General features: G+C 41.1%; 1 protein-coding gene and 1 pseudogene across 1 annotated transcript in view; one reads left to right on the top strand and one right to left on the bottom strand.

Annotated features, from left to right (window-relative positions):
- Positions 1–7,362, bottom strand: part of TDRD1 (tudor domain containing 1) — a 36,824-nt gene extending 29,462 nt beyond the window's left edge. Inside the window, exons 1-4 of the mRNA XM_053668663.1 lie at positions 7,264–7,362; positions 6,473–6,803; positions 4,284–4,342; positions 384–528 (exon numbers count right to left, since the gene is read on the bottom strand). Of these exons, the coding sequence (XP_053524638.1) occupies positions 384–528; positions 4,284–4,342; positions 6,473–6,803; positions 7,264–7,362 (634 nt within the window). The remainder of the gene's footprint in view (positions 1–383; positions 529–4,283; positions 4,343–6,472; positions 6,804–7,263) is intronic.
- LOC119040071 (signal peptidase complex subunit 1-like) lies at positions 7,361–13,179 on the top strand (annotated as a pseudogene).
- Positions 13,180–18,083: the final 4,904 nt, after the last annotated feature.

Here is an 18,083-nt window from a genome sequence, read left to right as displayed (position 1 = left end):
ATGTATATGACATTCTGACAAAACAACGTATAGTGAAAAAAACAAAAAGCAAACAGTGGCTACCTCCGCGGCGTGAGGTGAGTGGAAGGGGCACGAGGGAACTTGCTGAAAACAAGGAAAACACTCTGTACCTTGATATGGGTGTGAGTTTCTGCACTTCAATGCAGGGGAGTTTTATCTCAAAAAAAACTACAAAGAGTCAAGTAAAGAAGCAGTAAGAGTGGGAAAGGAGAGATGAACAAATGGTAGTAAGTTGATAGCTGGGTATATGATGTATATATACCATGCTGTTCTGTTTGTACTCAATGTATTTTAAATGTCTGGCAAAATACGTTTCAAATGTGTAGAGGAATGATAAACACGACTGAGAGCAACATGCTTACCAAACAGGCCACAGCGATGGCAAGTGGTTGACCGAAAAGGAGGGCCCGAGGAGCTGAAGAGCGCTGGACTGTTTATGGACAGGGAGTTCTGACCCAACTTGTGTGTTTTTTTTGACTTTGCAGGAGACACACTATTGCTAGGCATCTATTAAGAAAAGAGAACAGCAATATTAAAGCTTGGTAATACCATTTTTTAAAACCCTAGCTTTGGAATTTCCTCTTCTGGGAAGATAATTCCCTCTTCTTCCCACTAAATACAATGGAAAACCCCGGACTTATGGGTAAAACGAACATACGTCAACTCTGAAAGCAGGCAGTGGACAGACTAGGAACCCTGGAACCACAGAAGAATGTGGCGATGAGTTCCAGAGTTCTCTTCTCGCCTCGTATTTCCCAGATGCACGGAAAAGTCAGCAGCCCAGAAGCACCAAAAGGTGAAGACATAAAAGCCCCAGCCAAGAGCTTGCTCTCTCGAGGCAAAAGACCAGGAAATGGGCTGCCCGGCAAGATGGAAAACTTTTATCAGTCACTACAGTTCTCTAGACCAACACCACAGGAAAAAGCGTGGCCCCACTTCCACCAGCAAAGGTACAGCGGGTAGCCGAGACTCCCCCCTCCACCAGGCTGCAAGGAGGTGCCCACCCTCCCACCAGGGCGGTACCAGGGAAGGACAACAGAGTAGGAAGCCCACACTTCATCCCTTCATCCCCATAGGGTTTCCCTAAGGAGATCACAGGACGGCCTGGACTTCCCTGTGGCAGTAACGAGTGTCACCCCCACAGCCCCAAGCCGCCACCACTGGGGTGGTGTTAGAGGACACTCAGGAGATAGTCGGGACATTTCTGCCACCCTTCAACAGTAAGGAGTGCCTCCAAACCCTCCCGCCTCCACACCCCCTCTAGCCTGCCAACCCTCACCCCGCAGCAAAGAAGAACTCCCCCTCGGTGCCAACAGAGGCTGAGGGGGAGTCTGGACACCCACTCCCACCTGGCGGCATGTGCCCCTCTCCTGATGGAGCAGTGTCAGGGGAAGTTGGCTAAAAGAGAAATTTAAATAACATACAGAGTTTCATAACATAATACCCAAAATGTCCCCAGTTCAATTGAAAAAACTGTCATACTAAAACCCAGGAAAATCATAAGTGAATAAAAAGATGAAAAGATGCTGACATGAAGATGACAGATGTTAAGTTTATCCGAGAAAAATGTTCAAGCGGCCGTCAGTACTTCAACAAGTAATTATGAACACGCTTAAAGCGAAGGATGAGGCGGTCTCAGAAAAGAAATATCAGATATGAGGAGGGACCAAGTGAAAGTTTTAAAACTGAAAGGTACAATAGCAGAAACACACCAGGGGGCTCAACAACAGAATGGAGGGAAAAGAGGAAAGAAATAGGGAACTTGAAGATCGAACTATACAACTTGCCTAATCTGAACAAGGAGAAGAAAAGAGAGTGGGGAAAATATCAGTGAGCAGAGCCTTAGGGACGTGTTGGGACTATAAGCAAAAGTCTAACATTGTTGTCTTCAAAGAGTCTCAGAGGAAAAGGAGAAAGAAGGCAGGGCTAAAGAAGTACTCAAAGAATGACCAAAGCTTCCAAATTTTGGATAAATCTACAAATTTAAGAAGATGAGCAAACCTCAAAGAGAATAAACTCAAAGAACTACACACCAAGACACACCTTAATCAAATATCTTAAAGCTAAAGACAACAAAAAAGCTTAAATGCAGAGAGAGAAATGACATCTTACAGAGAGGGGAAAACAATTTCAAAGACAACAGATTTTTCGTCCAATACCCCAGAAGGAAGTGGCAGGACAGTTTTTAAGAGCTGAAAGCAAGGAACCGTTAACTAAGAAACTTATCCAGGAAAATTTCTTTCAAAAATTTAAGAGAAAATCAAGACATTCTCAAATAAAACTAAGATTTTTGTCACCAGCAGATCTAGTCTAAAAGAATGATTAAAGGAATTTCTCTAAACGTAAAGGAAATGATAAAGGAAGAAATACTGGAACAAAAGATGCACGTACAGGACGTAGAAGCTGAAAACTGCAAAGTAAAAGAAAATCTGAATAAATGGAGAGACAGATTTGTCTTATAATCCATTTGTCTTCATGTCATGGATTGTAAGATTCCACAGAGTAAAGAGATAGATAATCTCCAAGTTAATATATATGTTTAAAACAATTCCTAGCAAAATCTCAGCAAGATATTTTGTAGACCTAGACAAGATTATTCTAAAAATGTATACCAGTAGGCAAAAGAACTAGACTAGCCAAGACAATTTTGAAAAAAATAAACTGGGAAGAGCAACTCTACCCAACTTCAAGACTTATTACGTAGCTCCAATACCACTTGATCTTGGTAGAGGAATAGACCCCTAAGGCATCAGAAAAGAACAGAGAACCCAGAAGAGTCCTACACAAACATGACCAACTACTTTTTGAGTAAAGTACAAAAGCAACGCTGTGGAAGAGTATTTTCAACAAATGCTGCTGAAGCAGCTGGACGTCACTAGGCAAAATGAATGAATGAATGAATGAATAAGTCAACCTCAACCTAAGCCTTATTACTTAAAATTAACTCAAAGTGGACCACAAACTTAAATGTAAAACTTAAATAAAACTTTCTGGGAGAAACCTCAATTTTTTTCTGCTTCTAAAGTAGAATTCTTAGACTTGACACCAAAGTGGCACCAAAAGCATAATCCATTACTTGGAAGTGTTGACCAGGACTTCATTAAAATTAAAAAACTTTGCTGGGCTAAACACCCCATTAAGAGAATGAGAAGACAAGCTACAGACTTGGGAGAAAATATTTCTGAATCATGTATTTAACAAAGAACTAGAATCTGGAATATATAACTTTCAAACCTCAGCAGTAAAAAAGTAAACAATACAAATAAGAAAATGGACAAAAGACATGAAGAAAGATTTCACCAAAATGGATACACAGATGGCAAATTAAGCACATGGAAAGATGTTTATCATTAGCCATTGGGGAAACACAAATTAAAACCACAATGAGCTATCACCACACACCTATGAGAATGGAGAAAATAAAAACACTAATACCAGCAAATGCTGTTGAAGAGGCTGGATGCAGAAAAACCAGATCACTCACACATCCTCAGTGGGAAGGTAAGAGAGTATGGCAGCTTCTTGAAAAACCAACTATGCAACTACTGTATTTCCCAGAAATTGCACTCCTGGGAATTTATCCTAGAGAAAAAAATCCTTATGTTCAAATAAAACCCTGCACACAGACAGCAGTTTATCTCAAAACTGGGAACAATTCAGATGTATGTACTTCAATGCAAGAATGGTTAAACATGCCATGGATGATAACTCATCAATAAAAAGATTCGAACTATTGATACAGCCAACGACCTACATGAATTGCCACAGAATTATACACTGATTGAAAAATCCGGTCCCCAACTGACTCCATTTATATAACATCCTAGAAATGGCAGTATTTTGGAACTATGGGTTAGACAGATAGATTACTGGCTGCCAGGGATGAAGGAAGGAAGTATGGCCATAAAAAAGGCACACGAGGGCCCCTTGCAGTCATGGAAATGCTCTGTATTCTGAGTATCGAGGTCAATATTCCAGCTGGGATATATTAATACTGCAGTTCTGCAGCCTGTTACCCTCGGGAGAGACTGGGGGAAGGCTACCCAGGATCTCCATTATTTCTTGTAATTCTGTATCCATCTACAATTACCTAAAAAGAAAAGGCTGATATTTTTTTAATAAAAGGTACTAGGTTAAGGAAAAGGAAGTTAGACCTTAAATAATTCCTGAATATTGAACAATGCTTTATTAATGTAATACAGAAACATGGTTAGAGTCTTTACCCACAAAAACGCCAGAGAGAATAAAACCCCCTAACTTACACTACTCGCTTCTTTGGGTGGTGAGTTCCTTCCAGCATCTGATGGTGACACAGACCTTCCTGGGGAGGGAGAATAGAAAGCCTCGTAAAAGCTGAATATTCATTTCTTCCCCCAAATGTAAAATACCATAATTAGGTAGCATTCAAATAATAAAGCTGTATCATAACAGTCTTAAAGCTACATGACTGGTATTTGTCTGAAGTTTCCTTGACTACTTCCCCTGTCATGAAGTGGTGAGTGGTGAACTTTCTCCACTCACTGAGGGAATAATTCCCAGACTTCTTGGACTCAGGACTCGTTTATATTCTTAGAAATCAGGAAGGACCACAAAAAAACTTTTGTTTACATGGTTTATTTTATCAACATACACTCTTATTCGAAATTAAGACTGAGAACTAGAAATTTCAACTAAGAACTTAAAAATATTTACTTTAAAAACTGCAAATACGTTACATGTTGACATAGTTTTTTAGGGAAAACCCCTCTATTTTCCAAAGGAAAAAACGCTGTGAGAAGAGTGGCATCTGTTTCCTACGTTTTTGCTCATCTCTCCGGCTTCATCAGTGACAGCAGGATTGGCCTACCCGCTTTCCCAGTCAACCTGTTGTAACCCGCTGCTCAGACTGAAGCACCTGAAGAAAACCTGGCCTCGCGCAGATACGTGGTCGCAAAAAAGAAGTATTTCATGGTCTTCTCAGACGACTGTATTTTCTTTTGATTTCACACCGAAACTCAAGTGGCATTTCAAAGGTTAGTTGTAATGTGGCATCTAAAACCATATCAATAAATGTTCCACACTTGCACTAGAATCCACCAATTTATCTCGCACTTGGAAGGCATTGCACCCACGCGCGGCAAAGCAACGTCATGCGCTGGGCATTCGGGGAGACGGAAAAGCTCTGAGTTACACAGATCTTTCGAAAGCGGGCATATTTCATTACACCATCTCGAAAAATGTGTCAGTGCCACCCACCTCTCACCAAAAAAGTCTTTTAAGTACTGGGAAGCTGTCAGGCTCAGAGGGCTAGATACAGGTTTTCTACAATTTTCACTTTTGCTTAAAAACTTGAATTTTATCTTTAGCCACAAAATACGGTCAGCTCTTTTCCTTGAAGTGACAGGCTCAGTTCATTTTTGAGAAAATGCGAGATAGCTAAGTCTGAATAACCATAGTTTGTCATTCTTTTCAAGTAAAAATGGCATTTCCTCCAAAAAGGTATTGCATTCACACTATTCAATAGCACATATGCTTTCCACACTCGACATGCAACAAAGCGAGGAAGATAAAGCCCATTCTGTCAGACAAAATACTAGAAACGCCTGCAGACAAGGTCAAGGTTCATTAATAATTCATCCTGCTTCATCAAGGACGTTCTTACATAAAATTGTCACCTCTGGTTGTGTCTTAATTATGAGTGGATGGCCACGGAAAACTCAACCATCACTAGCCCAGCCTGGTGTGTCTGCCCAAAGTTGAGCTAATAAAATGCCAATGGTTTACCCATCTGTTTCTGCACATCAGTGTAAAGTCAGCACAACCATCATAAAAGGGCAGACAGTATTTTAACCTTAGTAGAGGAACAGGTTTGACCTGTTAGCAAACCCTAGAAGCCCCAGGGCCACTCTCTGAGAACTATGTCACCATAATGTTAAAAGGCCACGTCTCATATAAGTTCAAAGATGCCAGTTTCCATCAGGGTCCAGCCTCCTTAAATAGTAGGTTTTCAGAACTAGGGTTAAAGAATAAACTTGAAGGTAAAATGAAACAAGTTAATGTCTTAGAAATCTCCTTCTGAGCTATTACACGCATAAAACCAACGCAGTAACTTTATGTTTTTAAAACATGGCCAATCTTTAGAACACCCATAAAAAAGTCCAAAGTGTCTGCTTTCTACACTGCCAGACTGACTCGCTCTCCGTGGTGGAACAAAGCTCATCTGCAGACATTCTCCCCCCAGGAACCCTCCCTCCGATTCATGTAGCTACAGGTGGCTGGCTGGCATCTGCCTTTCCCTTCCAAATTAGTATTTCAATGCAAACACTGCATGGTAGCCACTCGGCTATTATGTTAACAGCCCAATGGCACATATATACACGTGTTGTGTGTGTGTGTGTGTGTGTGTGTGTATTTGCGAAAAGTCAAAGAAACCATCAAAACAAGTCATGTTAGGCCTGCGGTTTAATCTCACCTGCTGGCAACAGCCTCCTGTCTCCTTCGGCCCCGACCGCTTCTCCACTGATGCTCTGAGGGTTTGCAGATGCTGCGCTGTCTCCCTGACTAGTCAGATACTGTTTGGTTTTCTCACAAAACAAAAAATTGCTTTTTTTATTTCCAATCTCTGGGCTTTTCAACCTGAAATTTGGGTGGTTAGAATGTCCTCCAGGACTTCTTAAAGAATCATGTGGTGGAAGCTTGCTTTCATCTTTCTCAAAATTAAATGGCTCTGTCATTTTAGAAGTAGATGCCTCCAAATTATTTCTTGACATCACTCTAAGCGGCAATTTAACATTCACAGAAGTCTAAGGGAAGAAATGTACAAAAAAGGCAATGTTTAGTTGTGAAAGTAGAAGCGCTGCAGACGCAGGTAACATAATTCTCGTGAACAGCGCTGAAGCAGATGCAACTGTGATGTCAAAGCCTGGTCTACAGGCACAGGAAGAAAATGCGACTGTCAGTAGCTACAAATTCCAGGTTTAACAGAACTCAACATGACCAAAGACTAACTCCAGACATCAAAAGAGCAATCTCGGAGCTCCATACCATCCCTTACTTTTAAAAGCTTTGGAGACCAGGGGCCATTAAGTCATGGAGGCGCAGTCTGGGACAGTTTGAGGGGCCAGGGCAGGTCAGGGCTCCCAGCACCCACCAGCACTGACAGTGCGCACAGTGCCCTGCTCAGCCCCACGGACAGTGGAACGAAGCTGCAGGCCCCATCAGTGCACGGGGCCTCAAGCCCTCTGGGTCCGTCTGAGACCCCACTCCACGGCTGCCGCAGCCGTCCCCGTCCCCAGCCCCTTCCGGTCCCTGAGTCAACACTGCCCTTGCCTTGCCACCCGCCTTGCCTCCTCTGCCAGTCATGCCGGAGCATCTGAGCTCACTGCCCATGTGAATGGATTACTAGGGCCAGGAGCTAGCTGAACAGACGTTCCAGGGAATTATTCTTTTTTCAGAATAGTTGGATTTATCTACAGATACTAGCCAAACAGTTTGGGTGAACAGTCTATACAGTTAGGGCCGGGTTTGCTTCCTTGTGTGTGCTGACACTTTCTCCGCAGACCCTTTGTCACTGGACCAAGTGGCAACCCCTTCAAGACTTGGGCACAGAAGACAAGAAAGCTGGGGAAAGAAAAATTAAGAGGCATGCTAAAAATATTCATGATTCGGCTTTACTACTGCTCCTGCTTTTGGATCATGTGAGATAAGCTAAATTTTTACACCCAAAACAATGGCCAATAACCACCTATGCTCCCTCACAGGACAGCTGAGAATAGATTTTCTTCTCTTTGTATTTCCCTTCAGTTGGGCTCTGATTTATACATACTTCAGACTGCTTCGTAATCTCGCTCTGAAATGGAGAACAGAAAATACATGTGAAATTTCTTTCCGTTCTACAAAAATAATGAATACATGCACATGCCCCATGAATGGTTGTACAATTTAATTATCAAAGTTTATAATGCATTGTTAGCTAAGCTGTTTTAATATTTTCAATGAAAACTCACAGTGCAAAAAAAAGCTTTTGAAACAAAGGAATTGGAAAGGACTTTCATATTTTAAAAGAAGTAGCTTTAGCCTACACCCTGCAACTTAATGGTAAGATATAACAGAGGTTACTGTTGAAGTCGGCTCATCGCCTACCTTTCTGGCCTCCAGAATCCCCTGCCCTCTCACACTTGATGCTCTGCAGGTCCATCCTTGGGTACGCTGAACCCATTGGGTTGGCCAAAAAGTCCGTCATGCTTTTTCCATTTAATGCCTCTCGTGATGCTTGGTTGTCTTTAACTTCATTCAAAACCATTCTGTTAGACTGTATGGTGACAGCTGTCTTATCTGTGCATTTTTAAGAACCTTATCAAAATTGCTGAATTTTTTGCAGCCATTTTAATATGGAAGATGGAAGATGATACACAATATTTTTGGCATATTATGCTTTATAATTTCAAGAAAGATAAAAACACAACTGAAACACACAAAAAGATTTGTGCAGTACATGGAGGAGGTGCTGTGATTGATTGAACGTGTCAGAAGTAGTCTGCGAAGTTTCTTGGTACTACTGACATTTTGGCCAAATGATTCTCTGCCCTGGAGCTGTCTGATGCACTGAAAGATGTTTAGCAGCACCCCTGGCCGCTACCCACAAAAAGCCAATAGCAGGAGATAGCCGACATTCTCAAAATATCCAAATCAATAAAGTTACTGGTAAAAATGAAAAATGTATTTTTTTATTTTATGGGAAAAAACGTTAACGGACCTTTTGGCCAACCCAAATACCATCCAAAATACCCTTGTCCTCATCTGCCTGGTAAATGCTCTCATTCCTCGTCATCCTTCACAGTTTTCCTCAGGTGTCCCCTATTTCTTGCGTTTTCCCCACAACCTCTGCTTTGATCATCTCCAGTTAAACTTCCCGAAGTGTTAATTTCCATCTACTGCTTTTAAAGCACTTGTCTGTGTGAGCTTTTCTCTGAAAATAAGGCACATATATGTATATTGTTGCAAAGTGAATCTGAGAAACCTCTATCCAGAAATTATGCTGGTTTGTTACTACCCTCTTAATTCTAAAAATACTCAGTGTCCTGCCTGGGGGATGTAATAAAAGTTGACAACTCCTTATGAAGCAGTGACCTACAGCTTTGTCTGCAGACTGCAGGCAAAACTTTTGCCCACCTTCCCAAATCTGTTCAGGAGGGAAAAAAATCACAGACAGCTGAAATTAGCATGAGTAACATCTAAATATTACTGTTTGTTTAACATTGTTGTGAATAGAAGATAAATGGCAGAAAAATTCTCCCTCTTGGTGTCCTGAAACTTTTATCTCATTTTCTGCTTTAAATTAGGCCTTGCTTTATCCAGTGACAATCCAGAAAATAATGATACAACAAAAAAGACATCCACAGGCTCACTCAGTGGTGGGGAAACTCTCAGTGGATCGGATCCTGGGAGGACCCCTAATAGTACACCTGAAGATGGACAGCTACAGTGGGACACCCTGCACAGCCAGGGAGAACACACCTGTAGCAATAAGCCCACCTAGAGGATCAGACTGAAAACTATTCAATACAATGTAGGATGCAGTTAAGAAGAGAGGGCAACATTGTGAAACTACAAAAGGAAAATAACCTCCAGGGGAATTGGGTCGGGATTCTCATACTGGGTAACTCTAGACTCTGCACAAGTAATATAAAGAATGTGCATTAAAATATCAGGGTAACTACCAGAAGAATAAAAATAGATTGCATAATTATAAAAATAGAGCAAAAACAAAACCTCAGTCCAACAGAAAAAAATTCAAGCATGGTAAATAGAAACATGAAATGAGATGACGGGACCAAGCCCAAGTAATTTAACTATCAATGATTTAGTCTCAACACAGGAAAAAAGAGTGCCAGGAATAAAAACATCCGACTTGATTTTTATTGCATATATTGCATCCGACTCCACTCAAAAAGGCGAATGAAATACATTAAAATTTAAATAACAATGTGTGCTGGCATAGCTAGTTTCATGAGGGAATCATTTTCACTGTTTTTATATTCTGAATTATAGTTAAGCGTGAATTACTTTTACAGAGAAAAAGCATTGTAAACATTAAAATACCACTGCATATTAAATTAAACCTGTTTTCCTGATGTGCGGCTACTCACTATAAACCAGGTAAAGGGTCACAGTAATATTTAAACCACAAAACTAGAGTACAGTCATATTCTCAAGTGGGATACTTAAAATGCACACACAACTCCTGAGAGAGCCTATCCCAACTGTATTTGGTATGCTGACAGTCAGCCCGTAGTGGACTGGCATCTTACTGCCCCGAATAACAGTTTCTAGTCACCTATAAACAGTTATATCCATCCTCTGGATTATTTTAGGTAGCTCAAATGCAGGAACTAAGTCTTAATTTTTTAACAATTAACAAACAAAATAACCCTCTGATTACTCAAAGCATCTACCATGGTACTTTGTACAACGAAGTATTCAAAAGATATTTGTACGATACAACCATTTCAAATGAACTATGGAGCTGTTTTCATGACAACTTGGACTGGGAAAATGAAATGCCCTGTTTGAAACTACATCCGGCAGTTTTAAATGGAGAACTACACCATGCTATGAGGTTCACTGAAATTTAATAGCAAAAATTCATGCTTTACATTAACTCTTTGAAACCCTAAAATTAGTTAATGTACCTGACTGTAGGGAACAACAACAACAACAGAATCAGTCTTTGATCCACTATAAAAAGTTTAAGCAGCAAACAAGGACTTAAGTTTAAAAGAAGCTCCAGGTACTGTGGAAAACTGAGGTAGAAGCGCACCCCACCGGCCTCTGCCTATTCACGAATTCTCACTGCAATACCCTGGGCATACAGACACCTAGACCTGGTCTATAACTAGAAGTTTCATACACGTTCTTTCATTTTGAACACCGGATTGTATCACATTGTTCTTTAAAAGATGGTTCTCTTTCTCACCGACTGGCTCCTCTTGCTGCCCTGTGACCACGACCTTTCAAACACCTGAGTTCGCCATCATATCCCCGCTCCTCCAGGCCCTTCACCTGCCGATATAACATGCCTTCCAGACCCTTCACAATTCTGGACTTTGTCTAGCTCAGAAACCCTCACCTAGACAGGACTCCCTAACAGAGCACAGGACTCCAAACACAGGCCAACGGCCGGTGCACTGAAGAAACATGATATCCCTGATTTGAATGCTGCTCCAATTAGGCACCAGCTTTTGATTCAAGGACCGTGAATACACATAAAATTCACCGACACCTAACATCAACTGGAATTTATTGTTTTCTACATTGTATATTTATCATATGATAAATTGCCTTTTTTTCTTTTCAGTCTTGGGCTGCAGATTCTCATACACGGGCGCAGAGCGGTGCCAAATATTTGCACATGGGTCATGGTACTTCATGGGCCAACCTTACCCAAGTTAAAACAAGCAGTTTCCCCCATAATACAATCCACAATTTTTTACATGCTACTGGTGATGGGTAAAAATGTATTTGTGATTGTCCTCAAATCCACAGTAATTAATTAGTTGTATTTGCTTAGCTAACATGAGGTTAACTGGAAGGGTCCGCAAACTGTATGTTAAAGAAATCACTGATGTAGTGAAATGGCAGCAGACTAGAAGGGAGTAACAGACAGTTCCAAAGGCAAAACTGAGGCCTAAGGCCCTTTGTATTGCCCTTTGGTTCTGTGCTTCCTGCTTTGACCCCTACAAGATCTGAAGCTTCCTCAGGGAAAATCCTTTGTTTTTTGTTGTTGTTGCTTGTTTTAGCTTTGTTTCACTCGCTTGGAATCCTGCTCCTCATTCCTTATGGAGGGTAGGGGCATCCAAGAATACACTAACAGCGATGTAAGCTTTCTCCTTTCCTTCCTGGAGACCACAGCCCGCCTAACCCCATAATGAGTTAACTCTTTTAATACCCCTCCCCAAAAAGCATGCAGCAGTTACTTAGTTGTAACATTTTTCCTTCTCTAAAGTTTGCTTTTGTCTTCCTGGTAACCGGTACAGAGAGAATGACTACTCAAAGAAAACAGTTTTAAAGCCTTGAAACTTGATGGATCAGCAGAACCTGAGCTTTAAAGTTGGCCAGACCCAGGTCTGAACAGTCTCCTCATCCTCCCATAGCCATCTCAATGAAATCATTCCATCTTTCTAGGATTCAGAGGCTGTAAAATGTGAACTTCCTTTAATTCCTAACTGTAAGCATTAAATTCAAGACTGTATGTAAACAATTTAGCACAGCGTCTGGTGCTTAAGTACTTAAAAGGCAGGTGTTATTTCTAATACTTTACTTTTATATACCACTCCCACATATAAAGAATTTCTTCCACTCATATGGGACCCAGTGTGCACAATTTAAGATGAAAATACTTTAAAAATTAAAAAAACTCCTATTCCTTTATTCCTACAGATGAAGAAGGAAGACCTGAAAAGGTGAATACAGGAAGGAACCTGCTTCCAGCGCACCAGCCCCCCATCCACCATCTGCACCTTACACAGCTGAAATAAGAAAAAAAATCCAGGTCAGATCCGTAGGGAGTACAATTTCACATTCAATAAACAGCTCAGTAGGGGAACCAGAAGCATCTTCCTTACTGCTGAAGCCAAGAGGGCAAGCACATTTACAGCAGGCACTGATTGCCGAAAAGCGACTGGGACACAGCAGACATGCTACAAACACTTGTTTAATAAACCAGAGCTGGTTTACCCATGTCTAAGCCAACGCTGTGGTGCATCTTCCTTTCCTACAGGAGGTGGGAGCAGGGGGAGCCTATTTTTGTTATTGTTTGCACCGTAGCTCTGAGTTAATCAAAGGCAATGAATCCACAAACCAGTTTCTTTCAGAGAAGGGGGAAAAAGGTCCCCTAACGGAATGTAAGGTAACATTAACGCTTTGGAGAATCACACCCGGAAGTGCTATTTCCCAAAACCTACTGCAGGGGCCCTCGCTTGCCCAGGGGCTCAATTCATGTCTTGCTCCTTTCTTCAGTATGGTGTCCTCCCCACACCGAAACCTCCAACCCTGGACCTGCCCTTCCCAGCCGAGGCACCAAGGCCTCCCTCACCCTTCCACCTCTACTTCTACGCCCCTTGTACCTGCTCAACGCCCGACCTCAACGCCCGATCTCAACGTCCAGCGCCCAACGTCTAGCTTCCCAAAGACCAAAGCTCCACAGCCCACACACTTTCGTTTCCCCTGTGCCTGGGACCCCTGACCTGGAAAGACACAAAGGGGCCACTGACCCCGACTCCTCTTGAAGTCCAGATGTCCTGGCCTCGGCCTGCTCCTGGAAGCCCCTCCGCCCTGCAGCGCTTCAAGAGCGCTCAGCTGGCCTCCGGTGCCCAGCAGGGCGCCTGCGCAGTCTGCGCCACGTGGGCCCGCAGCCACCCACGCACGCCCTCGTCCAGGTCTCCGAAGCGGAAGCATCAGGGGGCCTTGGTCTTGTGGCTCCTGCTCCAGGATGGCCCAGGAGTGGCGGCTTCAGGAAGTTCCTTCGCAGGCTCAGAAAGTTTCTCTGCGGAAATTGTGCTAGCTTATTCTAGAAAGGCATCCTGGGAGGGCAAATTTTGAGCTGAAGTTGGCAGACCTGTCTCTGCTGAAGTCCCTTGGGTGGTATTAATCACTCAAAGTCTTACAAGATTTTTTAAATTAACCACTGTTTCTGCCTGGTCTTGGAAATGAAATACACGTGATCACATTTTGTTGTTGTTTCCCAAATAAAATATTTTTTAAAGTTTATTTAAAACTATGGACTTTTCCAACAAAAAAACTGGTACCTCATGTATTCGTCACCCAGTATCAACATTAGCTATCCACAGTCAGTTTTGTTGACTCTCCCCCATTGTTTGGAAACAAATTCTGTTTAAACAAACTTTTTACTGATTTCGAGAGGGGGGAATGGAGAGAAAAACAATAATCAATTTGTTGTTCCATTTATTTATGCATCCGTTGGTTGATTTTTGTATGTGCTCTGACCAGGGATCAGACTGACAAACTTGGCTTATGGAGGTGGATACTGTAACCAACTGAGCTATCCAGCCAGGACTTGCTTCCTTTTTTTTCTTTTTAAGGTATTTAATTTTCCTGAACAGCATTAAGTTTACAAAGTAAATTGAGAAAACAGTACAAAGTTACCACAAAGGCCACACCTGCCTTCTCTTATCACTAACGTTAAATTAGTAGGACATGTTGTTAAAATTAAGGAACCAATATTGATGTGTTACTACTAAAGTCCATAGTTCTCGTAGATTTCATTCGTTTTTATGTAGTGTCATTTTTCTGAGTCAGGATCCCACTCAGGATACTGCATTGCATGTAGTTGTCGTGGCTTCTTAGGCTCTTCTTGGCTACAGCAGTTACTTATACAGACCCTGTGTTGGATGACCTTGATAGTTTGCAGGAGTACCGCCAGGCATTTAGTAGGATGCCTTAGTGTTGGAATTTGATGTTTTTCTCATGAAAAGACTGGAGTTAGGCATTATTGGAAGGTAAAGACTGCAGATGGTATTGCATCTTAACCAGTGCATGTCCTTTAGACATGATTTATAACAATGGTGTCTTCCATGAACACCCAGCAAGAGTTTGTCAGGTGTCTCCACTGTAGTTTCTCTTTCTCCCTTCCTTTTCCATACTGTATACTTTAGAAGGAAGTCATTCGACCTAAGGGAGAGATGATATATTTCCACTTCTGCAGGGCAGAGTACCACATAAATTATTTATAAATCATTTGTATGGAGATTTGTCTCTTCTCCATTTATTAACATATTTAATCATCTTTATATATATATATATATTAAAAATAAATGTCATGCTAATATATATATATATTAGCATGACATTTATTTTATATCTTGGTTAATAATCCACCACTACATTATTTCCTTGCTTAATTTTTTCCAGCTGTTGCCATTGGGAGCTCTTTCATTTGGCTCTTGTCTCCTTTGCCATACTCCCATCAATGTTGGGTTGTTTATATTTTATTTTTTGATCACTGTCTGAGACTCTGTTTCTATACATACATGTTTAAATATATATACTTAGAAGACTATGACTTTTATAAAACATCACCAATATTTATCTCACCTTTAAAAATAATTTAATATCGTACAATTCGTTTTACAATTTTCAGAGTCTCATGATTTTTAATAGTTGATATGTTAAAATCAGGCACCAAACAAGATCCTATTTTTGTGTTACGTACTTTTTAAAATATATTTTATTGATTATTTTTCTCTCCTTTATCCCCCTCCTTCCTGCATCCCTTCCCTCCAGCATTTCCCCCCACCCCGCTTAGTTCTTATCCATGGGTTGTACATATAAGTTCTTTGGCTTCTCCATTTATATACTATTCTTAACATCCCCCTGTCCATTTTGTGCCTACCAATTATGGTTCTTATTCCCCATACCTTTCCCCTCATTCTTCTCCTTCCCTCTCTCCACTGAAAACCCTCCAAGTGATTTCCATTTCTGTGATTCTGTTCCTGTTCTGTTTGCTTAGTTTTTGTTTTTTCAGGTTTAGTTGTTGGTAGTTGTGAGTTTGCTGTCATTTTACTGTTCATAGTCTTGGATCTTCTTTTTCTTAGATAAATCTCTTTAACATTTCATATAATAAGGACTTGGAGATGATGAACTCCTTTAACTTGGTCTTATCTGGGAAGAACTTCATCTGCCGTTCCATTCTAAATGATAGCTTTGCTGGATAGAGCAATCTTGGATGTAGGTTCTTGCCTTTCATGACTTTGAATACTTCTTTGCAGCCCCTTCTTGCCTGTAAAGTTTCTTTTGAGAAGTTCCTCTTCATTATGTTTTCAATTTCTTGCTCTTCCTCTTCTCTTTCTGGCACCCCTATGATTCAGATATTGGAATATTTAAAATTCCTGGAAGTTCCTAAGCTTCTCCTTGTTTTCTGAATTCTTATTTCTTCACTCTGTTCTGATTGAACATTTATTTCTTCCTTCTGCTCCAAACCATTGATTTGAGTTCTGATTTTCTTCCCTTCACGGTTGGTTCCTTGTACATTTTCCTCTATTTTGCAACCATACTGAACCATTGGTGTGAGCGTCCTGATTACCAGTGTTTTGAACTCTCTATCTGATAAGTTTGCTATCTCTTCATTGCTTTGTGGTATTTTTTTCTGGAGCTTTGATCTGTTCTTTCATTTGGGACATATCTTTTGTGTGTGTGTGTGTGTGTGTGTGTGTGTGTGTGTGTGTGTGTCTAGGTGAGCCTGTTACACAGTAAGGTGCAGAGCCTTCAGTGTTCACCAGGGTGGGGCAACCCTCATGCCTGAGTTGTGGCAATGAATGTGGGTGAGGGGTCCAAGAGGGAACACTCTTGTGTTCCACTCTTGCTCGGCTTTCAATTACTTCCACAGCTACCCAGAATCAAATTTTGCCCTTTCAGGTGATGATTCCCGGGTAGGTGGGTTTGTGTATGTTCTAGGACCCTGTGGGTCTCTCTAAAGATATCTCTCCTGTGAGGCTGGGAGTTTCTTGTGCTGCCTCAACCCCCACAGGTTTTTTCAGTCAGAAGTTTTGCAGCTTTATTTCCCTGAGCTGGAGCCCTGGGTTGTGCTGCCTGTCTTGTTCCCCAGCTGCTTCCTCCCAGTCTATCTGCACACGAATGTGGGACCACCCGCTCCGCCAGCCATCACCTCGCCTGGTCCACCAGTTGCTGCCTTGCTGCGAGTCCTCTCTGCCCGGCTACCTGTCCCCGCCATTCCTACTGGTCTGGATGAATGTTTCTTCTTTAACTCATTTGCTGTCGGACTTCCATTCAGTAAGATATTTTGGCAGTTCTGGTTCTTTTTTGTTTTTAAATTTGTTGGTGTCCTTCCTTTGGTTGTGCAAGAAGGTGAAGTGTATCTCCCTAGGCCTCCATCTTGGCCAGAGGTCTGCGTTATGTATTTTAAAAAGAGATTTATCTTTTAATCCTTTCATTTTCTTACAAAATCTATAGTGAGGTAACGGTAGTTTTTCTCACATTGGGTTTTGTTGAATGCATCCCTTCTGGAAAGAATACTTCACAAATGGTATTGTAATCCTCTACTGTAGCATTTTTCAACCTTTTTTATCTCATGGCACAAATAAACTAATTATTAAAGTTCCACAGCACACCAAAATATATATATATATATTTGCTGATCTGACTAAAATATAGGTATAATTTTGATTCATTCATACCAGACAGCAATTTTTGTGTTTATTGTTGTCATTTTTCAATTTGACAATCTAAGAGAGAAGAGGCCAGTGCCCCTGACTAGTCAGGTATTGCATGTCTTAAAAATTCTTGTGGCACAACAGTGTGCCATGGCATCTGGGTTGAAAAATCACTGCTCTATTGAATCACATCAGAAGATGCTTAATATCTAGTTGTTCTCTTGGGAAATAATAAAGTATTCCTACCAGTTTCAAGTGTTGTCAGTCCCAACTATCCACTATCAAGTTTCCTGTCAGCTTTTCACCTAGGTATTATAGACTCACTGCTGTTCATTACCTAGATCCATTATTTCATCAGGATTTGTAAAATGGTAATAGCCTATCTTTTGCATGTAGTACCTGGAAATCTATAAAGAACTTTCCCACGTTGACTGTTTGATTGAGGTTCTGTTTGCAACAGGGAAGGTAGGATGCTTGATTATTTTGTTTTCAGATTGTGGTGATTCCTTAGCATTCAGAGGTGTCCAATGATGTTTTGGAAAATCAGCACATTCATTGATTTTAATGTAGCAGATGTGTCCTAATCAATTGCTGTTGTTATTATTTTTAAATGATAAAAAATCTTTGAACTGTGGAAGCACCTTTAAAATGCCTCTTTGGAGTTTTTTTTCTGACCCAAGTCCTATTATCTTGGTTTTCTTCTTTCTTTTCTGGTACAACCAACATGATCTAAGCTTTCTTGTATATTTCTTGTCTCACACTTAGAATCAGCTCTTGATCTCCAATAGGAGCCCAGGTGAGGTTTTTTTTAGAGAAATTATATTTAGAGATGGTAATCTGGAGCATTGAATTGACTACTGTACTTGACCTTCTCAGTGTATAGACTTAGACTTTTTT

This window comes from Artibeus jamaicensis, unplaced genomic scaffold (genome assembly GCF_021234435.1).
Source record: "Artibeus jamaicensis isolate MK-2021 breed Jamaican fruit bat unplaced genomic scaffold, CSHL_Jam_final contig_490, whole genome shotgun sequence".
NCBI lineage: Eukaryota > Metazoa > Chordata > Mammalia > Chiroptera > Phyllostomidae > Artibeus > Artibeus jamaicensis.
This window is presented reverse-complemented; position numbering and strand designations above follow the sequence as displayed.